The 20,959-nt window shown below is 37.6% G+C and overlaps 6 protein-coding genes across 7 annotated transcripts in view; 3 read left to right on the forward strand and 3 right to left on the reverse strand.

Annotated features, from left to right (window-relative positions):
- LOC149096779 (uncharacterized) overlaps positions 1-970 on the forward strand; it is a 9,688-nt gene extending 8,718 nt beyond the window's left edge. The window contains exon 10 of the mRNA XM_089279790.1: positions 1-970. This exon is cut by the window's left edge and continues 303 nt beyond it. The gene's annotated coding sequence lies outside the window, so the exon portion shown is untranslated.
- Positions 971-1,360: 390 nt separating this feature from the next.
- LOC110059898 (CBY1-interacting BAR domain-containing protein 1-like) lies at positions 1,361-3,187 on the reverse strand. The gene has a single exon (XM_020766614.2). The coding sequence runs from the start codon at positions 2,418-2,420 to the stop codon at positions 1,566-1,568; it is 855 nt and encodes a 284-aa protein (XP_020622273.2). The 5' UTR covers positions 2,421-3,187; the 3' UTR covers positions 1,361-1,565.
- An 800-nt stretch (positions 3,188-3,987) lies between these two features.
- On the reverse strand, positions 3,988-7,294 carry LOC110060049 (uncharacterized). The gene has a single exon (XM_020766796.2). It carries the CDS (start codon positions 7,241-7,243, stop codon positions 6,443-6,445), a length of 801 nt encoding a protein of 266 aa, XP_020622455.1. The 5' UTR covers positions 7,244-7,294; the 3' UTR covers positions 3,988-6,442.
- Positions 7,295-8,451: 1,157 nt separating this feature from the next.
- Positions 8,452-13,530, forward strand: LOC110059917 (uncharacterized). Of its 2 annotated transcripts, none has more exons than XM_089279801.1 (8): positions 8,452-8,597; positions 8,791-8,855; positions 9,262-9,287; positions 9,836-9,881; positions 10,568-10,843; positions 11,370-11,640; positions 12,221-12,431; positions 12,555-13,530. In XM_089279801.1, the coding sequence occupies exons 1-8, from the start codon at positions 8,500-8,502 to the stop codon at positions 12,618-12,620; spliced, it is 1,059 nt and encodes a 352-aa protein (XP_089135927.1). In that variant the 5' UTR covers positions 8,452-8,499; the 3' UTR covers positions 12,621-13,530. The 2 variants fall into 2 exon arrangements, with proteins under 2 accessions (XP_089135927.1, XP_089135928.1); XM_089279802.1 differs by having other exon boundaries at positions 10,571-10,843.
- LOC110059971 (cyclin N-terminal domain-containing protein 1-like) lies at positions 13,060-16,127 on the reverse strand. Its single transcript, XM_089279803.1, has 6 exons — positions 15,784-16,127; positions 15,615-15,690; positions 15,338-15,503; positions 14,860-15,022; positions 14,329-14,570; positions 13,060-13,810 (listed from the first exon to the last, which is right to left on the reverse strand). Exons 1-6 carry the CDS (start codon positions 15,956-15,958, stop codon positions 13,724-13,726), a joined length of 909 nt encoding a protein of 302 aa, XP_089135929.1. The 5' UTR covers positions 15,959-16,127; the 3' UTR covers positions 13,060-13,723.
- A 260-nt stretch (positions 16,128-16,387) lies between these two features.
- Positions 16,388-20,867, forward strand: LOC110060014 (actin-related protein 2/3 complex subunit 3-A-like). The gene is made up of 8 exons (XM_020766739.2): positions 16,388-16,477; positions 16,565-16,658; positions 16,834-16,910; positions 17,927-17,995; positions 18,425-18,551; positions 20,042-20,136; positions 20,601-20,675; positions 20,768-20,867. The coding sequence occupies exons 1-7, from the start codon at positions 16,391-16,393 to the stop codon at positions 20,661-20,663; spliced, it is 612 nt and encodes a 203-aa protein (XP_020622398.2). The 5' UTR covers positions 16,388-16,390; the 3' UTR covers positions 20,664-20,675; positions 20,768-20,867.
- Positions 20,868-20,959: the final 92 nt, after the last annotated feature.

The raw sequence follows: 20,959 nt of genomic DNA on the forward strand, positions 1-20,959 counted from the left end.
AAACTTTATATTTAACAGTTAGACTACGAACCCGAGATTTCGCTCATTCAAAACGAGCGTGAATATAGTCTACTAAATTTTCTTGTAGACTCTCTAACGGATTGCAGCACAAAATCTACAATTTTGTATATTTGAAAGCCTAAAATTAGGAATAATTTTTAGTTTCAAGAGGATCGCACGCGTGATCGTTGTCCGTAAGTCATTATTAAAAACTGGATCATTGGATAATGCAATTCAAGAGTAGTTTTCGTCGGCTTAGCCAGCATGTTATATGAGTAATTATACCTGACGATGCTCGACAAAAATGGTAAGTCTACGTATAATGTTTTGGGGCGTTTTTACTCTTATTTAGCTTAGTTGTCTACTTTTTGCATGGAGGCGTTATTAATGAAACAATTACTCAACTCGCGCTTGTTGGATATGAGACGGTTATAGCCAACTCGGCGCTACGAGCCGAGATGGCCATGTGTTATCTCACATTTAACGCGCGCTCGTGGAATAATTGTTTTAAATTTGTAGCCACTCAGCTTTGCGATATCACAGGGATACTTCCAATGGGTTGTTTTTGCAGTATTTACGATAGTCACTGAATAACATGCCTCAAGTTAATTGAAATAAATAATAAAAGAACATAGGTGGTAAATAACCTAGGCTGGGCGATCTGGAGTGATTCCAGGGCATATTAAGTGAAGATGTAATCATGTTGATTGATTCAGAAGTCCTGATGTATTGAAATAATTAGTGTTGCTACCGAAATGTACTTACTGAGTGAATGTCAGACTGTGGTAAAATTTTATGGATTTCATATGGATAAGATCACGTTAATTTGGGTATGAAGTTTACAGAAGGATTTTGTTATTTTTAGGGAACTAGTCTAGCTTTGTGTCCTTAACTAGCCACGCCCTGATTTTAACTACATAAGTATATGAGCAAATAAAAACAATTGAAATAAAACCCTTATTGCACAAATTCCTACAGTTATCCTGCGTTATCCTAGAGGTGTCAAACGATCGGATATATGCTCCCGCAAAACAGATGAACTGAGATGGGAAGTTAACAGATGATCGACCAACCCTAATGTGCGTATACACTTCCATCCGTAACTTGCTAGAAAACCTGCGATTGCGTAGCAGTAGTCGCTGAAATAGTCGATCTATTCACAGTGTTCATTTTCAGTACTTACACATTTCATTTTAACTTTCAACTTGACCTGACAATGACCGACGTTCCGTTACGGTGGAAAGGTCGTCGATTTCCAGTTTTTAAAGAGTTTTCAATGATCATGGACAATATTTCATCGCAGATATTTATAGTTACACATTTTTAAAGAAGGAAAAAGTTTGTGTCATTTACCGGTTCATTATCAGTCTCCAGAGATTCAACTTTATTTCATGTAAAAGTATAAGGAAAACACCATCACTTGTTGTTGAAACATATGATTCAATTTGTTTAATCTCATCTTAGTGAAAGCAATGGCAATCTATTCATTTAGTTTTGAAAACATTGAACATTCTCTATGATAACCTCATTTTTTAGAATTGTTTTCACTGGTTTGTTTGGAGTAGTCAGCTCTTGAGATCTCCTAGTGTGAGAGCGGAACTGTTTGAATCAGATCTTCGTCTGTGGCCTCTTTCTGATGCTGGCGCCTGTGTTTCATCACAAGCAGAAAACACAGCTTTCCGTTCTCTTTTCTCACGACAACGCTCGCGGGAAGACCCCCGCGTGTACCCTCGGGGCGGATCCTCTTGATCAGACAACAAAGGCAGACACCTGAAGGCAGCAGTGTAGGCTTGGAGCGCTTGCGCGTGGAAGCGCATTTCAGCGAGCAGGAAATCACCTAGTATGCGATTCAAGTCTTGCTGTTTCTGCTCCTCAAAATGTTCCATTCTTACCTTGATATCTTCACAACAGCGCTCAGCATGACAGCGTGCCTGTTCAAACTTGATGTTTGCATCGTTGATCCTCCTCGGGACGACAGGCGTCCAGTTTTTTTCCTTTTCCAGTTGAGAAAGCCGATGATTCTTTCTGCGCACGGCGTCTTCGCACGCTTTAACGCATTTCCTCATTTCTTTGCATTTCCCTTCGTAAGCTAAGATATCACTTGATATTTTCTCTTGAAGAATATCTTTCAACGTTTTCCGTTGTTCTTGGACAACAGACAGATGCTTGGTGTAGTTCAATAAATTACTTTTAACAGTAGGATTGCTCTCCAGGTCCAACGTACAGACGCCAATTGTGGAAGAAAATTTTTCACCTTTCTGGGCTAGTTTCTCCATGATCGTGGCGTATTTCTCAGCACGGCAACGCATGGCAGTAAAATGTTTCTCCGTGTCTTCAATGCGTTTCGTGTACTGGACCATTTCAGGAACCTTTTCTACCCGCAGAGTCCGTCTCAATACCTCAGTCACATTCGCTGCCATTGTCGTCAATAGAATTTACAACTTGTGCTAGCAGTAATAAATTCAACATTTGCGTTGGATATCAGTTGTCTATGACATCAATTGAGGTAGCGCGCGCTGATTACACTGGATGGTTTCCAAGTCTTGTAGATCTATAGAAAATTAAAACGCAATCCGAAACTTCCTCGCGTTTCAGCATTTATTAGCTTGCAGGTGGTGACAGTTAAATTAACAAGCGTTGTTTTGAACGGGAACCGTTTTGAAAAATCGAGGAGCGGGTTACTCCCCGGTAAAAGCTTCTGAAAACGTCGAGAATTTTACAACGGAGGTGTCCATATCATAGAGCTAGAAGTTATATCATAGTTTTCCATTAAAACCAAGTAAGTTGTCCGTAATGTTACAGGACACTCTTACTTTAATAATGAGGTGTCCGAAATTTGAATCAGTAGAAGGCAAGGTAGTACTAACAAAATAGATCAGCGCATATGTTTGGTGGTAAATAAATTTCGCAATGCAGAAAACGTAATTTTTTTAGAATTTTTTTCTCGACTTTTCTTTCGCGACGTTTTAACGACCGGTATATAAAGCGGCTCATGGGGTTCAGAGCCACCTTAAAGTTTTGAAAATTTAAGGTGGCTCTGAACCCAGTGTACATAATTCTTTTAAACTTTGCCAAAACTTGCGTCTTACAGTATCCTGCTTATCAAAAATATGAAATATAAAACAACTTCACCGTGCCGTTTTTAAATTATAAGCCCTTAAAGCTATAATTAAGGGCATTCTTAGCAAGTCATAGTGTTGTTATGGTAACCTATTGTGTCACGAAATGACAATGTGTTTACCAATGATTGGGTTTTTGTTACCAAGATTGTGGCATCAACTGATAAGGAGTGGTTATAATCTAAGCCTTGCAAAGTGCTGGAAACTATTTTGAGCCACCTTAATTGCGCCCTCGTCAACTATCACGCGATAGACATCTCGAGCTCATGATCTAATTGTTTTAGTATAAATATACTAGTCGTTCAAAACTTTATCTAAATCCTCTTCACAGACACTTCGAAAACGCCAAGAAGCGGCCGTCATTTCGTTAACAAGTGCACACTGCTACGCTACTCATATGCATTATCCAAAACAGAATAGATAATGGGTAGCGTAGCCAATCAGAAAACGGGATTCGAGATAGACCGCTGGTAGATTTATACTAAAACTCGATAGAAACACAGAACTAGCAAGAGCCGTTGATGTAATTACGGCGGAAGCAAAGAGAATTTCACGATGATCAAAGTAAACAAGTTGTTTTCTTTTTTGTCGACGAAATTTCTAAAAGAAAGAGAATTTCTATCGAGTTACAGAAACACTCGTTAATGTTTGGGAGAACTTTGAAAAGCTGTGGAAACGCTCTCCTATTAAAATATATTTCTTTGAACGGGTACGGCTTTCTTCAAGGCAAAATTTTTCATTTCGAAATATTCATTTTCTAATTTTAATCCAAAAGCTAGGAACTAACTTCATTGCACATGCAGCCCGTGAATCCATTTGGACTACCAATATTTGAGTCAAGAAGTAATCCGACAGATACTAAGCTAACTTGGAGATCATTTGAATTTATTATAATGTTAACAGTTTTGGCAACATAAATGTGCCTGTTTATTGTAACATTGTCAAATGCCTGTAATACATTGTTACTTGTAGATTTACAGGATTGATATAAAAAAAGTTCAACACAATTATATTTAGCACAGCTGTTTGTACAAATAAATACCATGATGAATAACCTTGTTTTGCTTTGTAATGTGTGGTGTCAAGCTCTGTACATGATGTACAATAATTGTAAAATTTTTTTAGAAGATTGGCAGAACCCATTAGAATTTTTAGAGATGATCATCAAACCTCTTTAAAAGGAAAATACACGGCTATGTCACCATTGAAAGAAAGCAAAATGTATCATTCTTTGTCATGACATCAAAATGTCTTTCACCAAATAAAAGATAGTACAATCACTAAACTATGTGCATGTACCACCAGTCCTGATACGTAAATTAACACATTTATGCGCAAATAATTCAAAGAAGGAAAGTGCACTGAATCCTGCAAAGGGCCTGCTTGCAGGTTGAAGTACAAGGGCTGACTTCCACATAAATAACAGGGATGTGTGCAAGAAAATCCCCCCCCCCCCCCACCCCCAACAAAAAACCTACATATTAGTATCACCTTTTGAATGTGTGACATTGGATAAACATGAAATGTAGTCCTAATAGAAAGGACAATATTCTACACTCTACATAACAAAATCCCATTTCCCAACACACAAAGGTGCAGCAGCATCTAGGCAATGCCAAACTAAACACCATAAGCAGCACCAAGACATAATTTTTGGCCCCAAAGGTATTGAGGAGAAGCACTGCACCAATGATCACATGAAGGGACGACCATGGTAAAATGTCTCAAGGAAACTACTAATGTCTCTTGTTGTAAAACTTCCATTAAAACTGAAAATAGTCACTTTTTGAAACTAACTACTCTAGAAAGAACTTATTTAGGTCTCTACACACTGAACTAGTAATACATGGCTCACAGGACCAAACAAAATTAGTGTGGACCTTAGAGCAAAATATTCTCCATTTGTTTATGTAATGTCGCCTCTAGTAGCAGTGGTTTTTAACAGTAAATTTTACTCATTATGATAACTAAGATTATGCCTGAAGCTTGGCTCATTCAGAGTGAAAGGTGAGTCCCTTAACCATGAGTGTGCTGTCAATTGTGTTACATGATAGGAATATAAGATATTACTGTAAATAATTCAGAACAGTAAGTTGTCAGATGCTGCCAGATTTTTTGCTCAAAAAACTTACAATTCTGGCATTTTGGCCTTTGTCTGTACAAAGATGCCTGATTCATTACAAACCAATTAGGTAATGTTTTGGATTAAACATCTTATTCCAGGCAATTTTTTTTGAAACTTCATGTAGAGTATAATCTGAATTACTGTTATAAAATTATAGCATCGCATGTTTTGAACTTCTTAGAACTCTAATTGCAACAGTAATGCTTGCAAAAATCTTATAGGTATGTTTTTCACACTTGACAACATTTATGACAATAATTTAGGTTATGCAAAGCAATCTGTTAAAAGTTTGTTCTTATTATGTTAAATAAGTTAAACTAGCATATACAGGTAACAGCCAGTTAGAGTGAAGTGACAAATTCACTGGCACAGCACGGAACAGTGACAGATACCAAGGTAACAATTTTCCATGGCAATTCCATGTCCATATTGTAGTAATCAAGAAGATCTATAACAAATTTTGAAATTTAAAAAGTCTTTTGAGAACTTCTTTTGAGTGAAAATGTCATTAGCGCTTTCTATAAGTTTTATAAACTACAGGAGACACTATGAAGGAAGTGATAAAAGCTCATGTAACTAATGTGCAAATGACATAGGTATCCAATTACAAAAAGTGGTAATTGGATGCCTGTAATTGGACACCCAAATGATCGCGTGGCAATTACATGACGAATAGGTGTGCAGAGAACCAATCACGATATAGAAACGTTTAGCCTGAATATCAGCCAGGTTGGCTTGAATAGCCTCGGATTAGTTAGCCTCTATGTGATTAGTTCTTGATAATGGAAATGGAAATTCAATATTAGTTTAGAAATCTGTAGCCTGCGTTGCAACCAGACGTGTCATAAAATCCCCGATGTAGTCAGTACCTGCGGTTTAGACTGTCTGCAACGCAGGCTAATAATCTGCAGTCTGCACAATACACCGTGTTTGACCCTGGCTAAAGTGATTGTTAATTCAGTTTTTAAAAACGAAGGATGTAAACAAGCTCCCCAATTATTTAATTGTGAAATTTCACGTTTGACTGAGCATAAATCTTCCTCCGTCATTTATCGATGGCATCAACATCTTTTTGTGGTTAAACACTAAAGAATGACAGCCCATTTTGTTTGCAATTTCACCTGGTTTTTACCGGCCAACATATTCAGTTTACTCAGCAAAATTTAACCACAAGTACCATGAAGACCACGAGGTATCGTTAGCCAGTTGGCGATGGAATTTCTAATGACGCTGACGCAGTTACTCTCAGTTCCTCATTTCTATCGTGATTATCCATGTCCTCAAAAAGCGACTCTCTCTTGTTGAACTCGTACAACTTTTCCACTCCAAGATTTGATCCTTCCAAAATGGATTCGACGACGTGATCTGGAACAACTCGATTTTTTCGTAGTTTAGCTCTTTCAAGAACTGTATCAAGTGGAACTCGAGGAAGGCGTTTCACACGAACATGATAACCAACTGATTTTAAGCGATGCATGTAGTCTATGAGCTCAAGATACTTGACACAAGTTCCCTCAGCCACAAAGCTAATTTTCTGTTCCAAGATCCAGTCAGTAAGATCAATCGCAATATTACGTGCAAGAGGATAGTATTCCTCCACTTTGTTTGATTCAAAACCTTTCAACATTCCCATAATCTCGTCTGTGTCGACGTACGCGTAATTTCCGAACACAGGATGGGTCTTAAATTCGTGGTTAATAACAGTAGTTTTCCCTGCTCCCATAGGGCCAAGAACGAAAATCGCATCACATCGATATTTTGTGTCCATAAACTTTCGTTTCCACTTACTTTCTACTAGTTTCGTTTCTTGGGCATTGAGGAAGGAGTTGGAAATTGTTCCCTCGTTCGACACCACTCCATTAACATGCTTCATATTCTTCGACATTGCGCTTGTACAAAACAATCGGGCAAATACTTTAGCTCTTCTAGGAAGCGGAAAATGAATGATACAAAGTCTGGAATGACTTTGCAATCCCATTCTACAAAGCTGTGACGCCATGTTTTTATATAATCTTTGAGTTTTCTAATGACGTCACAAGATGGCGCATGCAACCTGAACGAGCGACTGTGGGGGCGTGTAACAGGAGGTAACAGTGTTCACTGGCCCGTCACCGAATGGCGTGCACGTGAAACGCTGTTATTATTAGCAGCGTAAAACCACATTACCAATATTTGCGAAATCCAAAAATACATTTCGCAATTGACAAGAAGATTCAAGACGTAAGTCTAAACCGAACTTAGAAAACGAACAAAGTACTACTGCTGGTTTTGCCTAGTTTGCGTGCACACTGGAGAGTGGAAGATCAAAAGGAGACTCTGCTCGCAGGGTTAAGGGTCAATCGAGCACTAAGGGTGAAAACAGGAGATGTTAGCAGTCTTAGCAGGGTTCAGAGTCTAGCTTGTAGATTGTGCAAAATTCACAAGACTGAAATTAAAACTAAGCTGTTGGAAAGTCTTCACCGTGATTTCTTATACAATATAAACACTTGAGCTAATCTCTTTGGTGCTGAAGCCTACAGAGAGGAAAATAGAGGTGAGGGAAAAAAATACAACTTTATATGTAGCAACTGACTGTTTTGACCGTGGATGTGCACATATAAATCAATAAGAGCTAGTGGTGAGATCATGTAAATCTTATCTCTGGGACCATCTAAGAGAACATCATGCATGCAGAGTTGCTTTGATCTTTCCTGTTTTTTTTTCGTGGAGACTGCGAGAAAGTTCTTTTATCTTGTTTCCCGAGAATCTCAATGTTTCCTCAGCTCCCGGACTTGAGGTGGTTATAGGCAACCTCGTTTCCAGGGTCCTCTCTCTCTCTCTCCCAGCATTGTTTACATTTTGCCTTCTTTGCGTGGACATGGGAACATTTTCGACATGATTGACTCCTGCAGTAAAGAGCTCATGGATCTTAGTACCTGGTGAAAGTTTGAGCTCTTTGGGAGTAATATCAAAGGAAATATTGGCTTTCGAAACCTACAAAAATTTCCGGGTGGCAAAAGCGCTAACAAGCCCATACATTGTTTGTAAATGCGTGGTCCAAAAAAAGTAATATATCGGGTTCAAATGTTCCTTGGGACAATTTATCGCGCTATGACCTTTGAATATCCAAACATGATACTTTTGTAGTTCCATCAGAAACTGAATCGCTTGTCAGCGAAAAATTCCCCTATTTTGGGTACGGGATCGCCGGATCCCGTCCCGCACCTGATCCAAAAATAGATTATCCGGGAACTTCGGCCCACAGCTATCGCCACCATGATGAACAGGAGCGGCATAATGCGCTTGGAAACTCGAAGCCGAGCTAAAGATGATGTCAAACGGGTTATGCTGTCAGTGGAGCGCGTAAGGAAATGGTAATTAACAAAACTGTACCTAATTGGACCCGGAATATTGGCATCAGTTGCAATTTTGTCATTATTCATTTTGCGAATTCATTCATTCGTTACACAAAAGATTCGTGATCGCGCGTTGGAAAAAGTCTGTTTCTTGAAGTTTCGTATTCGCGCTTTTTGGTGGACTTCACACATTATTTTTGGTGTTTTGCAGGGAAAAGAAATGGGTTAACGTAGGTCCCAGCAGTTGTACTTTGAAAGTTTTCAAGTGGGTCCCAGGTAAGCTAAGCGGTTCTTTATTTTTGTGTGATCTGTCAGACTGTTTACAGGTACACGTGCCCACTTCATGCCAATTATTGTCAAATGTTTTGAATTTGAATATCCTGACGTTAATATGTAGACCAACCTTGCTATTATGTGTTACGTAATTTGCCGGTGTCACGGTTTCATCTGTTGTCAGATTATGAATCAATCGCACTCCCTGATTGGCTTAAGGCAACGGCACAAAAATGATTAGATTTGTGATCATGTGTTCTATCTGCATCCTCACCTGTCATTAGGATGGTTGGATTCTGGACCATTAACGCTCATCAACTGTGTCAAAAAAATGTCCCCAGAGCCAAAGTTTCATTTTAGTACCTTGCCAAAGAAAATATACTCTATATCTATGTTCATTTTCTTGCAGTCAGTCAAGACCAGAACAAAAAGGAGGTAAAGAGTTCTTTACAAATATGTTTTATTCCATTTATCCAGCAGTACTTAATATGTGCAGTATGTTCTTCAGATAATGGCTCATGAGACTGTGCATCCTAAAAGCCCCCATTTTTATAGCAGCAATGTACAAAGAAATAAAGAACTAGTTTGAGCTGCAGACTCAATGATCACATGAACATTTTGATAACCTGTGCAGGTGATTTTCCTTTCTTTTCCTCTCAGAATTTCTTAGAAAAACTCATGAATATTTGGGAGAGATCTCAAAAGTCTGTGGAAACACTCATGTTCCCACATCATTTCTTGTTCTCACAGACTTCAACTTATGATTCAATAATTTGATAGAAACACAGTAAATGTAAAAAGCCAACGGATTGACTGGCTATCTACATGTAATGTCTTTGTAAGTTATCTTTAACATTTACAACAGTAATGTAGATGTACATTGCAGATGCCAATTCCCAACAGCAGTTTTACCATTTTCCTTATTAAAAGTTGTATACATGTACATGGAAGACAATTTATTATCATTTGGTTTTGCTTTGTAGGAGAAGAGCAAAGGAAAGAGACATGTCACCACAAGTAATGGCACTGGTAGGTCGCTTGGTTTTCATGTACGTGATGCTTTTAAGATAAAGAGTAGTGTATTAGATTTTTCTAAACTCTGTAATCTTTGCATTTTATATTATTTTGTAGGTGATTAATGATTATAGGTCAAATTTAATCATCACAATTAAGGAAGTTTTTTGGAGTCATAAAAATTCTGAATACTTGGGTAGAACGATGTTTCACCTGTAGACATATAGTAAAAATTTATACTAACTAATGTATACTACAAGACTATGTCAGTGCTCTTTGTGATGCTCCTATAGATGATGCCAAGCAAAAGTTTTTTGTACTGCCCAAGTTTAAATTGCCTCTGCTTCGTGTGAATTATTGTTGGGCTCAGCTCCACACTTGTTGGGAGATATTTGTGCTTATTGTTGTCATTGTTTCCTTTTTCTCCATGACCATGATTTGGTCTGTTAAAAAAATACATGTTCATTGTAAGAGTGTAAATGGCATAAGCTCTATTGATGAGCATTTCTTGTGCTCTTAGAACAAATCATGAAATGCAAAGTTAAAAATATTGTTAATAAAGAGCATGAGGCTTTGTGCACATTAATGTGGATTTGGTCTCAGTTGAAAGAAATTTAAAAGTTAGTTTTAGTTGTTTATCTGTAAAGCACTGTTATCTGTGAAAATCTCCAAAATATGTTTTTGATTTTGTACTTTTTAAGCAGACGATGGGGATAGAGACAATCAGTCAGTCAGCTCCAGTGTTGGTGAAACCAATGACAGTGGTGCATCATCTCCAAGCTCATCACAGCAACAGTCCATTGAATTGTCAGCAACAGGTACTACTGGATCTGACAAGTTTCATCCAGTACGTCCTCTCCAACTAAATAAAAGTGGAGCACCCCAAGGGGACAGCAGCGCCCATCCAACAAACACAAGTCCAATCAAGCGACGAGCAAGCCAAGCTGAGGAGCTCTTGAAAGCAGAAGATGCAGGAGGTACAGATCATAGCACTACATTTATAAATTTGAATAAAGAATGAAAACAAAAAGTCTTTGTCATAGTGCAACCACTTCAATTGCAGCCACCTGTCAGTTTTTAACCAATCATGGCAAGATTTCAATGAATCTGAGTTTGATTGTGATCACACCAGTCATGCCCAAGTCTGACAGTTTTGGTTGGCTGCTAAATAAGTTTCAATCTCATTACTTCAACAGGGTGACGAAGGAGTGACAGAAGTAATTTGATCTAAAACTAGTTCATAGAAACCAGTGATTAAGAATAGAAAATCATTAATAATTTGCAAATTGATTGAAAAGTTTGGTTCAATCGCAAAAATAAATTTGAACCTGGAGACAAAAATAAGTTTGAATCAACTCACACTTCCTGCCATTTAAGACAAAATTCTGTGCAGTCAAGGGGCTACAGTGATCTGAAACCAGCATCAAAATGAAATTTTGTTCCAATCCAAATGCACTAAAATATCTCCACATTGCTAAACACTACATGTACTTTCTCTTTCAGTAAACTTTGAGGGAAGTGACAAAGGAAGCCTTGGTCTTGATGATAATTCTTGCAGCGCCTTTGATATTAATGAAGATAGTAATTTAAGTATGAATGATGGCAACAATGATGACAATGAAGTTGACAATAGCTATGCGAGCAATGAAGATGATGATAATGATGATAATGAACTCGACGATGATGAAAATGACGATAATGAGGATGGTGGTAATGAAGCTGTACAAAATGCATTTGAAGGAGATGAAAGCAACCTCGTACCGTCACTTGCTAGGTGAAAAAAAAAACATTGTCACTGACTTTCTGTACTACTTTGTCTTGCTTCTCTACCTCACTGGAACCACGAAAATGTGGTCATGTTAATGAGGCTTTATTGGATGGGGGTCTTAAAAAAGGGATTTATCGACTGAGCTAAATTATTGTTGCATTATTCTGGTCTAACATTTGCTATTGCTTCATACATGTAATTCCTACCCAGTTTAGCCTTGACCTCCAATTTGCAAAAGAGCAGAAATACATGAAGCTGTTGTTTACCACTGTCAGCAACAACCACTTGAATATGTGTAGCATAAATTCAATTGCACACTATTAAGACTAAATGATTTGATTTTGTCTGTGAAAGTGGTTCATGATAACTTCAGCAAGACTTTCACATATTGATTAATAGTTTACATGTATGTCATATAAAGATTTTTAAATAAATGTAGGTGATATTATTATCAACTACCTGTTGGTTAGTTGTTCTCTTTGCTGAGACCACACACATGTTTAAATTGGAATAATAATTATTGTTGAGTCTGATCATTCTTATAAGATACAGTGGACTCTAATTTATTGATATTGATTCTATTTAGTGAGGAGAGTGCCACTATTTCATACAGACTTGGAATAGGCATGATCCCAGATGATGAAGACACCAGAGACTTTGATGATACCAATGACAGTTCCTTACAGCCAGTGACTGATCTTACGGGTGTAGATGAGCCTTCCAATGATGACGAGGGCATAACATCTCAAACAACCACAGACATCTCCAGTATGCTGGAACAGGACAGTAACCAAGAGGTAAAATAATAATTAAAACAATGACAATTTATTGTTAACAATCTGCATACCCTTTATGCATATAATGTGTCTTATGGCAGTTTTCATGCTATTAAAGATTTTTAATATCATTGTTGTTTGCAGAGTACTGAATGTCCACCTCTTAAAAGACCTCGCACTGAATCTCCCGATGACGAGCAGGAACAGTAGTGCTGTGAAAATTAGATTATTTTATTTTCAACTCTAGAAAAATATGAAAGTGATATTTATAAGGTAACAAGAGCAATAAACCAAATAGATTACTATTTATTGCAGAACTAAAGTGAATGATGTTAAGTTCAAGAAAAGTACAGGTAGTTTTCATCAAGGCATGGTTTAAGAACAACAACATTCTTGAATCTAAGCTGCAGTTAGCACTGTTTATTATCATAAGTCATAGACACATGAATCTGTTCACTCTTTGAAAGATTGGTTATGGACAAAAAGTCATTTCTTGGTTTCATAAGTTAGTATTATTCATAGTCTTGCATTTTGATTAGTTCTAAATAGTTAATAAAATGTTTGACATTAGATTCTGATCAAGAAATAGTTCATTGCTAATAAGTTAGCTAACTGTTCACTCACTAATTTTACCAGTAAGTATCACAAGTTGTTTTTTTTACCAACATAACATCTGACTAATGAGATTCTAAAACCTACATGTACAGTGTAAGTGTGTTCAATTGTACATATCTGTACAGCAGCTGTAACTTAAAGAGAACCATAGAATAATAATAAGAAAAACAGGTAAAATAATGTTACCAGGTTGTTTCCTTTTGTGGCAAGTGTTTGAACCAAAATAAGCCATACGTACATGTAGCTCATGATTAACCATATTCTTGTGGTTATTTCATACAACTTACTACTTAAGACAGGTGCTGCTAGTTATTGCAATTGTACTGACCATGTTTGATATTACCAATGCCTTATGTAGCATGTTACAAAATTGAGGTGTAGCTTATGAAAGAACATACTCCATTTGCTATCTTTTTTCTGTATAGTTTAGTGATATTTACCAGTCTTCTAAAATACTATTAAAAATAATGGATGTACATAAAATAAAATTTTATAATTTCTGATATTTGCTTGTTAGTTTTACTGGCTAACATAAATAATAATAATAATAATCTGGGCTAAAATCCTAAATCAATGAGTTATTTGGTATCTGCCATCAAAGCAGCAAGATGTACTTTTGTTTTCTTTGCTCAGCTTTCATTTTGGACTTTTTGCAAATTAGTGAACGATGATTCCGTTGTTTCAGCAAATTATAGAGATTACAGTGTATTCTCTATAATAATTGTGGCGAAGTCTAGAACATCATCCACTGGAATCTGAGTGATGAGACCAAGTTGCTCAACCACCTAAAGAACAGGGAAAACATTCATCATTAGGTTACTAGAAAGCTTGACTACAAAGAACACAGTACAGGGTTGGCAAAGACCTGTCACCTTCTAACTAAACCAACTTTCCACAATCAGTATACAAGGGTGGACTAAGGGAGGGGGGGGGGGGTGGATTGGTTGGCTAGCCACCCCCCATTTTGGAGAAGCCAAAAAGAAAAACGAAAAAGATGGTGAATATTATGGCAGAAATAAAGGCAAACTCTCTGTACTCGTACTTCATTGTAACTCCTAGATTGCGGCATATTTGCTAGTATTTCTGCTGTAACAGTTTTAAAATAGTTTCTAATTCTCAAATTGCAACATTTTGGGGGCATGCCTCATTGATTCTTCAACCCCAAGGTATCAGCCACCCCCTTTGATGTCTTTGAAAAATCCTAGATCTGTCTGTGGTATACTTGTAACAGAAAATAACATTTGAACTTCTTGTGTCATGGTGTGTTGGATTGTCACTGTAATAAAATAATGCAATCAGTTACCATGTCACTAGTTGCCTTATTCACAATATAGGATGCAGCCCCAATGACTGACACAGCAAGCAGCATGAGATCGCTGGTTAGGACAGACAGGCTTTGTCTTCCATCCTTTGTACAATAATTCTCTCCTGTTGCAACCATGCATAACTTGCTGTATATTTCCTCAAACTTGAGGTAGACTATGTCCAGGACTTTCACACTGGCATCATGGAGTAGCTTCACTTGAGCTTGTGGGTCATTGTGTCCTAAATGAATAATGCAATATGAGTAAGATTATTTTAAACTTTTAACCATATTAAAACAAGAATGTATGATACTAAAACTTAGTTTTGAAAAATAATCAATGAATTGATGTTGGTAATAATAAGTTGGTCCGTTGGTCATTCGGTCAATCACTGCTTGCTTGACAAATTATGTTATAAATTCAGGAGTTTATTTTCTCAGATTGAAGTTGATACTTTCTCCTTCCAAACTGCTCACATGAATACAAGATTCAGATAATTTGTAGTATTAAATTTTAAATATTTCACTTACCAAGTATCTCAAGAATAGTTTCCAGAAAGGTTAAGGGTGTCGTGATTAAGATGTGATAGTCTAAAGTCTGTAAGATTCGTAGTTCCGACTTAACTATACTCCCAAGTGTATAACAATGGCTGATGGAGTTCAGAAACCTTTGACCTTTACTTGGTGTTATTGCCTGTAGGTGACAAACACAATTAAGTTTAAATCCCCCATTTGGAACACTACAGTTACTAGTTAGGCTTCAAAATTTAGTCGAGATTTCTCCTCAGCCGGCCTGGAAGGGGCCGTTTTTATTACTATTTACTTCTGATTATTGCAATGCAAATATAGACCCATGTTCTGCAAAAGATGTTGTTTAATATAAAAATGTCTGCCACTTGGAAAGTTTTTAACAGCTGAAAGGACATAAAGCATATAAGAGGCTTATATTATAGGCTTATTTAAAATTTCTTTATAGCTGTTTCTGGTTTAAACACGCACTGGATTTTACCTTATAATGTGAAGTTAGCTTGCTTGCAAGCTGTACACAGGACATGACTCTAAGAGGTAGCTGTGTTTTAATTCTGTTTTCCACCTCTTTCCAGTTCCTCTGCAGGTTTGTCTCTGAATTTGAACGTATTAGTTCATAAAGATCACAGATGTGCTTTGCCATAAACCTACGGGAAGAATTGGTTGTCGAAAAGTTTACGGCAAGCTAAAAATTGAGGCAATGTCACGTTTTTTTAAAAAATATCTTTAAGTCTACTTTGTAGCAAGTTTTCACTTGCCTGTCAAAAATTTCAAGTGCCAGAAAGCGTGTTTGTGCTGGCAGGCCCATTTCTTCACACAAGAGAAAAACATATTCTGAAAAAAAAACAAAAAAAAAACAAGATATAAGAGCATAGTAAACTTGCTTTGCTCATTTACAACAAAAAACACGTTTGTACGTCAAGTTACCTGCTGGTCTTCCTCCTTTGAAAAAGCCTTGCATTCCATTGGCATCGTTCATGCTTTTCTCGTTTTCAGCAGCAAGAACATACAATGCTTCTTCTAACAAATCTGGTGGTAAACAAGCCGACTTCATGTTGAAGACAGGTTCAGGTGGAGTGCCAAAAATTCGGCTTTTATACATTCTGTACACTTAATTCTTGCCGGGAAGGCTTTGAATTCAAGTAATTTAAGACTGCATTTCTAAGAAATAATTTCTGGTTGGTCTGTATTTTTCGTTCGCTCGCGTTGTCCGTCTGTTTTGAAACGCGCGCTTTTACAATTTTGGCGGGAACAATCGCCGTAACATGATCAGAAGCCCGGACACCGGTCTGGACATTACAAGAAAACGGCTTGTTTCAGTTCAGTCTTTGGTCGATAACTAAGTAAAACATTAAAATAAAATCTTTGCAGAAATAAAAACTGTTTTAAAAATAGTTTGTGCAATAAACCATATATTTTGCTGTGCAACAGACAAAAGAAACACACCATGACAGCTTTCCATGCCAACAACTGGAAACGGCCACTCCACATCTGAGTGGTCTGGGTACTACAAAACTGCCACTTCCATATATGGATGAGGAATAAGGTGGGTTTACTTCCTCTTGGGTTGATTTCATCTAGGAGAGAGTTATTTCAGTTTATTTCTACCTTTGCAATGCCGGTAGGTCTATTTTTTGGCAGGAAATGTATGTTCTCAAAGGACAGAAGTTTGTTGCTGTATTTAATGTTCATCGTGTATCATTTGCAGGCGTATCATTCGACGTTGTCGGCGCCTAATTCCTTGTGCAAGATGGCGCTTCTTCCCATCAACACGAAATTCAAAGGCCCAGCTCCGCCTGGAGGTACAACGCTAAGTTGTCGCTGTATAATCCGTAAAAATGCTAAGTCTTACGTGTTTATTGACGTGCTGCTTAAACCAATTTTCTCGTTTTTGGCTCAGATCATTGGTATAGTTTGTTTGTTTGTTTAAAGCCTTCCCAGCTAATTTAATGGTGAACGTCTTGTAATTAATTTCAGCTGGAGGTAACGATATTGTCGACGAAGCTATCTACTTTTTCAAAGCCAACGTGTTTTTCAAAAGTTATGAAATCAAGGTACTTCTATATCAAACTGAACCGTTATGTTTTAAATGCCTGGTTTTAATAATGATAAAGCATGTGGCAGTGTACACATTTCCAACCCTCACCATGCACATACTTTACTTGGTGACACAAGCTTGAGCTTACTACTTCAGAAATTAGATGTCAGGTTAACAGTAATTTGTATTTAAGTGCCAAGGGACGGAGTACAGGACTTCATGATTTCGAATAGCATGATTCCTTCTAAACAAGTAGTCCTGCATCAAACAGTGCTGAGTTGTTTATTATTATCAAAACAAGCAAAACACATTACACAAGAGGACATCTTCCCCTGATAAACCAGTTGTTTCACCTGATAGCCAGTTCCCTGATGTCAGTGTGCCCGGACTGCAACTTTAAAGCAAGATGTGGTCAAAATTTCTCTTTCTTCAAAGAACGTGAAAGAAGCTAACTGCACTACAAAGACAACACTGTTGGCAAAATAAAACAAATTACACAAAGCATTTGTATTTCTCGTTTGTTAATCCATTGACCATGGAGAAAACAGACTGGATGAACTGACCGTCAGTCTGAGTGAACTGGCTTTGGGCAAACTGGCTTTCGGGTGAAATGACTGCAGCTCCTCCCTCTGTGTCGTATTCTTTTCATATTTTCCTACTTTAGAGAAGTCTGGTGTTGCCTTGCAAAAATTCCATACTGTAAATTGTGTGATTGATGGTCTGTTGACTTCTGTACTCAACAAGTAATGACCAGTGGAAGACATTATACAGAGCTCTGTAAAAAATAATGACTTTATTTTATTGTTTCTAAATAATTGCCAGTACATCTGAACTGAAATAGCTTAAGTTAGTTATCAAGAGCAGTGGTTTTCAAGAGTGTCGTTTTTAAAAGCCTTGGTAGCCTAGTGGAAGTGTGACTCTTTTTGAAGAGTTGCTTTGCCAGGAAACAGTTAAGTTAGTAATTGACATCAGTTGACAGCAGTGTTCAGGAAAGTAAGACCTAATATTATTAATGTTGGTTATATTTCATAGTCTGATGCAGATCGTGTTTTGATTTACCTGACGCTTTATATCTCAGAATGTTTGAAGAAGCTTCAGAAGGTGAGCTGATACCTCTAAGCCTTAATATGATATATGTTGCAACAAGATGTGTTCAATGGAAAAGAGGCATGTATTGTGTAATAATTAAACATTCAGAAATTTGTCATGATGACAGTGGAGCAAAAGTCTATTTAATATCAGCCTATACTGCTGCTTGTAGTAGTGCTTTAAAATAAATCATAAAATAAGAGTCATAAACAGGGTTACTGGAAATTCATAGACCAGAGATGTATACGAGCTGTCTTCTAAAAGGCCTGGCTGAGAACATGGGAAATGACAGGCCTGAGCATGTCTTATTTTGTATCTTGACTTGTTGGAAAAATTGAAGTGTTGTGCTCAGGATAAGTTAAAGATGTTACAGGAACAGTTTTTTTAACTTCAGTCAGATTTCTAGGCCTTCGTCTAACAAAGTCATTTGTTTTGTTCTAGTGTCAATCAAAAGTGGAAGGTAAAAAAGAGATGGCGACATTAGCACTTGCCAATTTTTCCCTTCCAGGAGACAGTGGCTTTCCGCTGAATGCCATGTACCAAAAACCATCTACTAAGTCAGAAGCAGGTGAACTAATGTAATCCCTTGATAAGTTAATAAAGATGGTGAATTTTAAGCTCAGTAATGAAATGTAAGGGTGAATTAATCAACATGAAACGAGCGTGGGACAAAGAAAAATTCTGAGTCCCCGACAGGAATCGAACCCATGACCTCCCATACACCGGGCGGGTGCTCTATCCACTGAGCTACAAGAACTCATGGAGAGCAAGGCCATTTAACTGAGTTCATATATGAACTTGTTAACATTATTTTCTTTGTCAGCATTTAAAGGCCGTGGCTACTCAAGTAATGTTTTTTTCACTCCACATGGCAATATGCACATGCCTGGGATGGGGTGGGGTGGGGATACTCAAGTAGAATACCGTAAATTGCTGTTTATAAGCCACCCTCCTGGTTATAGGTCCATCTACCTGTATTAAACTAAAAAAAAAAAATAGATCCGGTTATTATAAGCCCCTCTGGATATAAGCCCCCTCTAACTTTCCTTGTTTTGAATTCGTTTTATTATGTTTAAGCATTACCAGTAAATGAAAAACCTATTTCAATCAACATGTGCAGCTATAGCTTGTTTCGAAATGGTTTTTTATTCCAGTTATACCCCCCTTGGATATAAGCCCCTCTGTTTATAAGCCCACCTAAAACCCCTTATGAAGTTGTATAAACCCAGGGCTTACAAGCGGCAGTTTTTGGTAAGACATAGATTTAGGCCAGCCTAAAAGCATAGCTCCTGGGCCGGGTTGTTCATAGCCAAATTAAGCAAACCCAGGAAGAGGTAAAATTTTGATTTGAGTTTTGTAACTTTGCGTTGAGGTTTTCTTTCTATTGTTTGGCCCTCTGTTTTGAGTTTTAATAATCACTATATACACAAAACAAAGCAGCAAAAAAACATTTGTATATAAGAAAAAGTTATAATTTGGTTAACTTTTAATCCTGGGTTAGTGTTAACTGACTTCGGAACAATCCTGCCCTGTTTTCAACAAGTTAACCTGAGATGAGCCCGGAATTCCATCAAAAACCAGCATTTGGTCAGCAGTCAACTCAAAAAAACACATAACCTTGATGAGCTGTAAACTTGAGTCCACGATATGGTCATGTGATACTGGTCAGCAGATACCTTGTTTTAACAGGTGTCAATTGATCATAGCATGGCTGTCCATCATCAAAGAAGTACACAGTAAACCAAGGCTGCATGTCTCTCTGTCAACCTATTATTTGGATTGACCGCCATGTTGCGTGACTCCGTCGTCATCAAGTGTACGCGCCCACAAGCAATACTGCTACCCATGATAACCATGAGGAAGTCAACTCATGATCTCCTTTTCTTTCCTATATGAGTATGGGGCTCTGCTTGGTGGATCTCTGCTATTGTATTGACTTGAAGGTTCAAAGGACTTTTTTTGGAGGGGGGGAGTGAAATTTGTGTCCCAAGGACGTTTTTGGGTCAGAAATGTATGCTGTTTACACTAACATTTCATGCCTGTCCTTTGATTTAATAGACACTATGAGAGGCTACCTGACTCAGTTACGACAAGAACTTGGCCAGAGAATTATTGAAGCTGTGTTTGATCCTCAAACAGACAAGCCATCCAAGGTACATGTACTAAGCAGTACTTGTAACATATGATTTTCCTCACAATACTTGATCATCCAATGACATGTATTGGAAATCAGGCACACTGATGTAGTTTGGATCAAGAGGCCTGGGTTCAAGCCCTGGCTTGGTTTGGGTGGTGGGGCAGCATTACTTCTAGTCACCAGTTCCTCCAATTCAGGGCTTGTGAAGGATGACTGGACGGCACTTTTTTCGAGCCCTGCAATCCTCAGCATTTTAAAATAGGGTAACACTTTACTAAATGACAGTAACCTCTCTCTAAGGCCAACATCCTCAGGAATGGGTCTGGCAGTCTGCTTTACAAATGGGTCTGCTGTAAAACGAGAGTTGATTTACAGGGAAACAAGCGAAATACAACGAAGACCAGCAAGACAGCAATGTCTTTAGGGAGGTGTTGACCTTACAGTAATGTAGATTGTAATACTAATCTGAATCTCTTTCAGTGGTGGATGTGTTTTGTTAAAAGAAGGTTCATGGACAAGAGTCTGTCAGCTCCAGGACAGTAGTGGTGTCAAAAGGTTTGTTGGTTGAGTACTCTTGATCTTGTTCTTTATGTCCATTCATAATTAAAATTTCAAAGTTTCAAGATTATGTTCTGATTACCTTTCAGGTTGTGAAGGTCCATGCTATGGACAACTGCCAACTTGTAAAGATAGAAAACGGTGTAATTTGTGAATTTTGCAGTTAAAATAAATTTGCTTTTATAGAAACGTTTTGGTTGTGATAATTATGGTACAAAGCTAGATTTGTCTACTACTCTAGTATATAAAACAGCCCCCTTGAAAAGAAATGGCAGAATTTT

This window comes from Orbicella faveolata, unplaced genomic scaffold, assembly GCF_042242905.1.
Source record: "Orbicella faveolata isolate gen_17 unplaced genomic scaffold, um_ofav_v1 contig_47, whole genome shotgun sequence".
NCBI lineage: Eukaryota > Metazoa > Cnidaria > Anthozoa > Scleractinia > Merulinidae > Orbicella > Orbicella faveolata.

Coding starts and splice junctions, on each gene's coding strand:
- LOC110059898 (XM_020766614.2), bottom strand. CDS start 2,420: ATGGCAGCGAATGTGACTGAGGTATTGAGACGGACTCTGCGGGTAGAA.
- LOC110060049 (XM_020766796.2), bottom strand. CDS start 7,243: ATGGCGTCACAGCTTTGTAGAATGGGATTGCAAAGTCATTCCAGACTT.
- LOC110059917 (XM_089279801.1), top strand. CDS start 8,500: ATGATGAACAGGAGCGGCATAATGCGCTTGGAAACTCGAAGCCGAGCT. Junction 9,288..9,835: donor AAGACCAGAACAAAAAGGAG/GTAAAGAGTTCT, acceptor TTTGCTTTGTAG/GAGAAGAGCAAAGGAAAGAG. Junction 10,844..11,369: donor GAAAGCAGAAGATGCAGGAG/GTACAGATCATA, acceptor TTTCTCTTTCAG/TAAACTTTGAGGGAAGTGAC.
- LOC110059971 (XM_089279803.1), bottom strand. CDS start 15,958: ATGTATAAAAGCCGAATTTTTGGCACTCCACCTGAACCTGTCTTCAAC. Junction 15,691..15,783: donor CAAAGGAGGAAGACCAGCAG/GTAACTTGACGT, acceptor TTTTTTTTTCAG/AATATGTTTTTCTCTTGTGT. Junction 13,811..14,328: donor ATAAGGCAACTAGTGACATG/GTAACTGATTGC, acceptor CCTGTTCTTTAG/GTGGTTGAGCAACTTGGTCT.
- LOC110060014 (XM_020766739.2), top strand. CDS start 16,391: ATGAGGAATAAGGTGGGTTTACTTCCTCTTGGGTTGATTTCATCTAGG. Junction 16,659..16,833: donor AGGCCCAGCTCCGCCTGGAG/GTACAACGCTAA, acceptor AATTAATTTCAG/CTGGAGGTAACGATATTGTC. Junction 16,911..17,926: donor TCAAAAGTTATGAAATCAAG/GTACTTCTATAT, acceptor TATATTTCATAG/TCTGATGCAGATCGTGTTTT.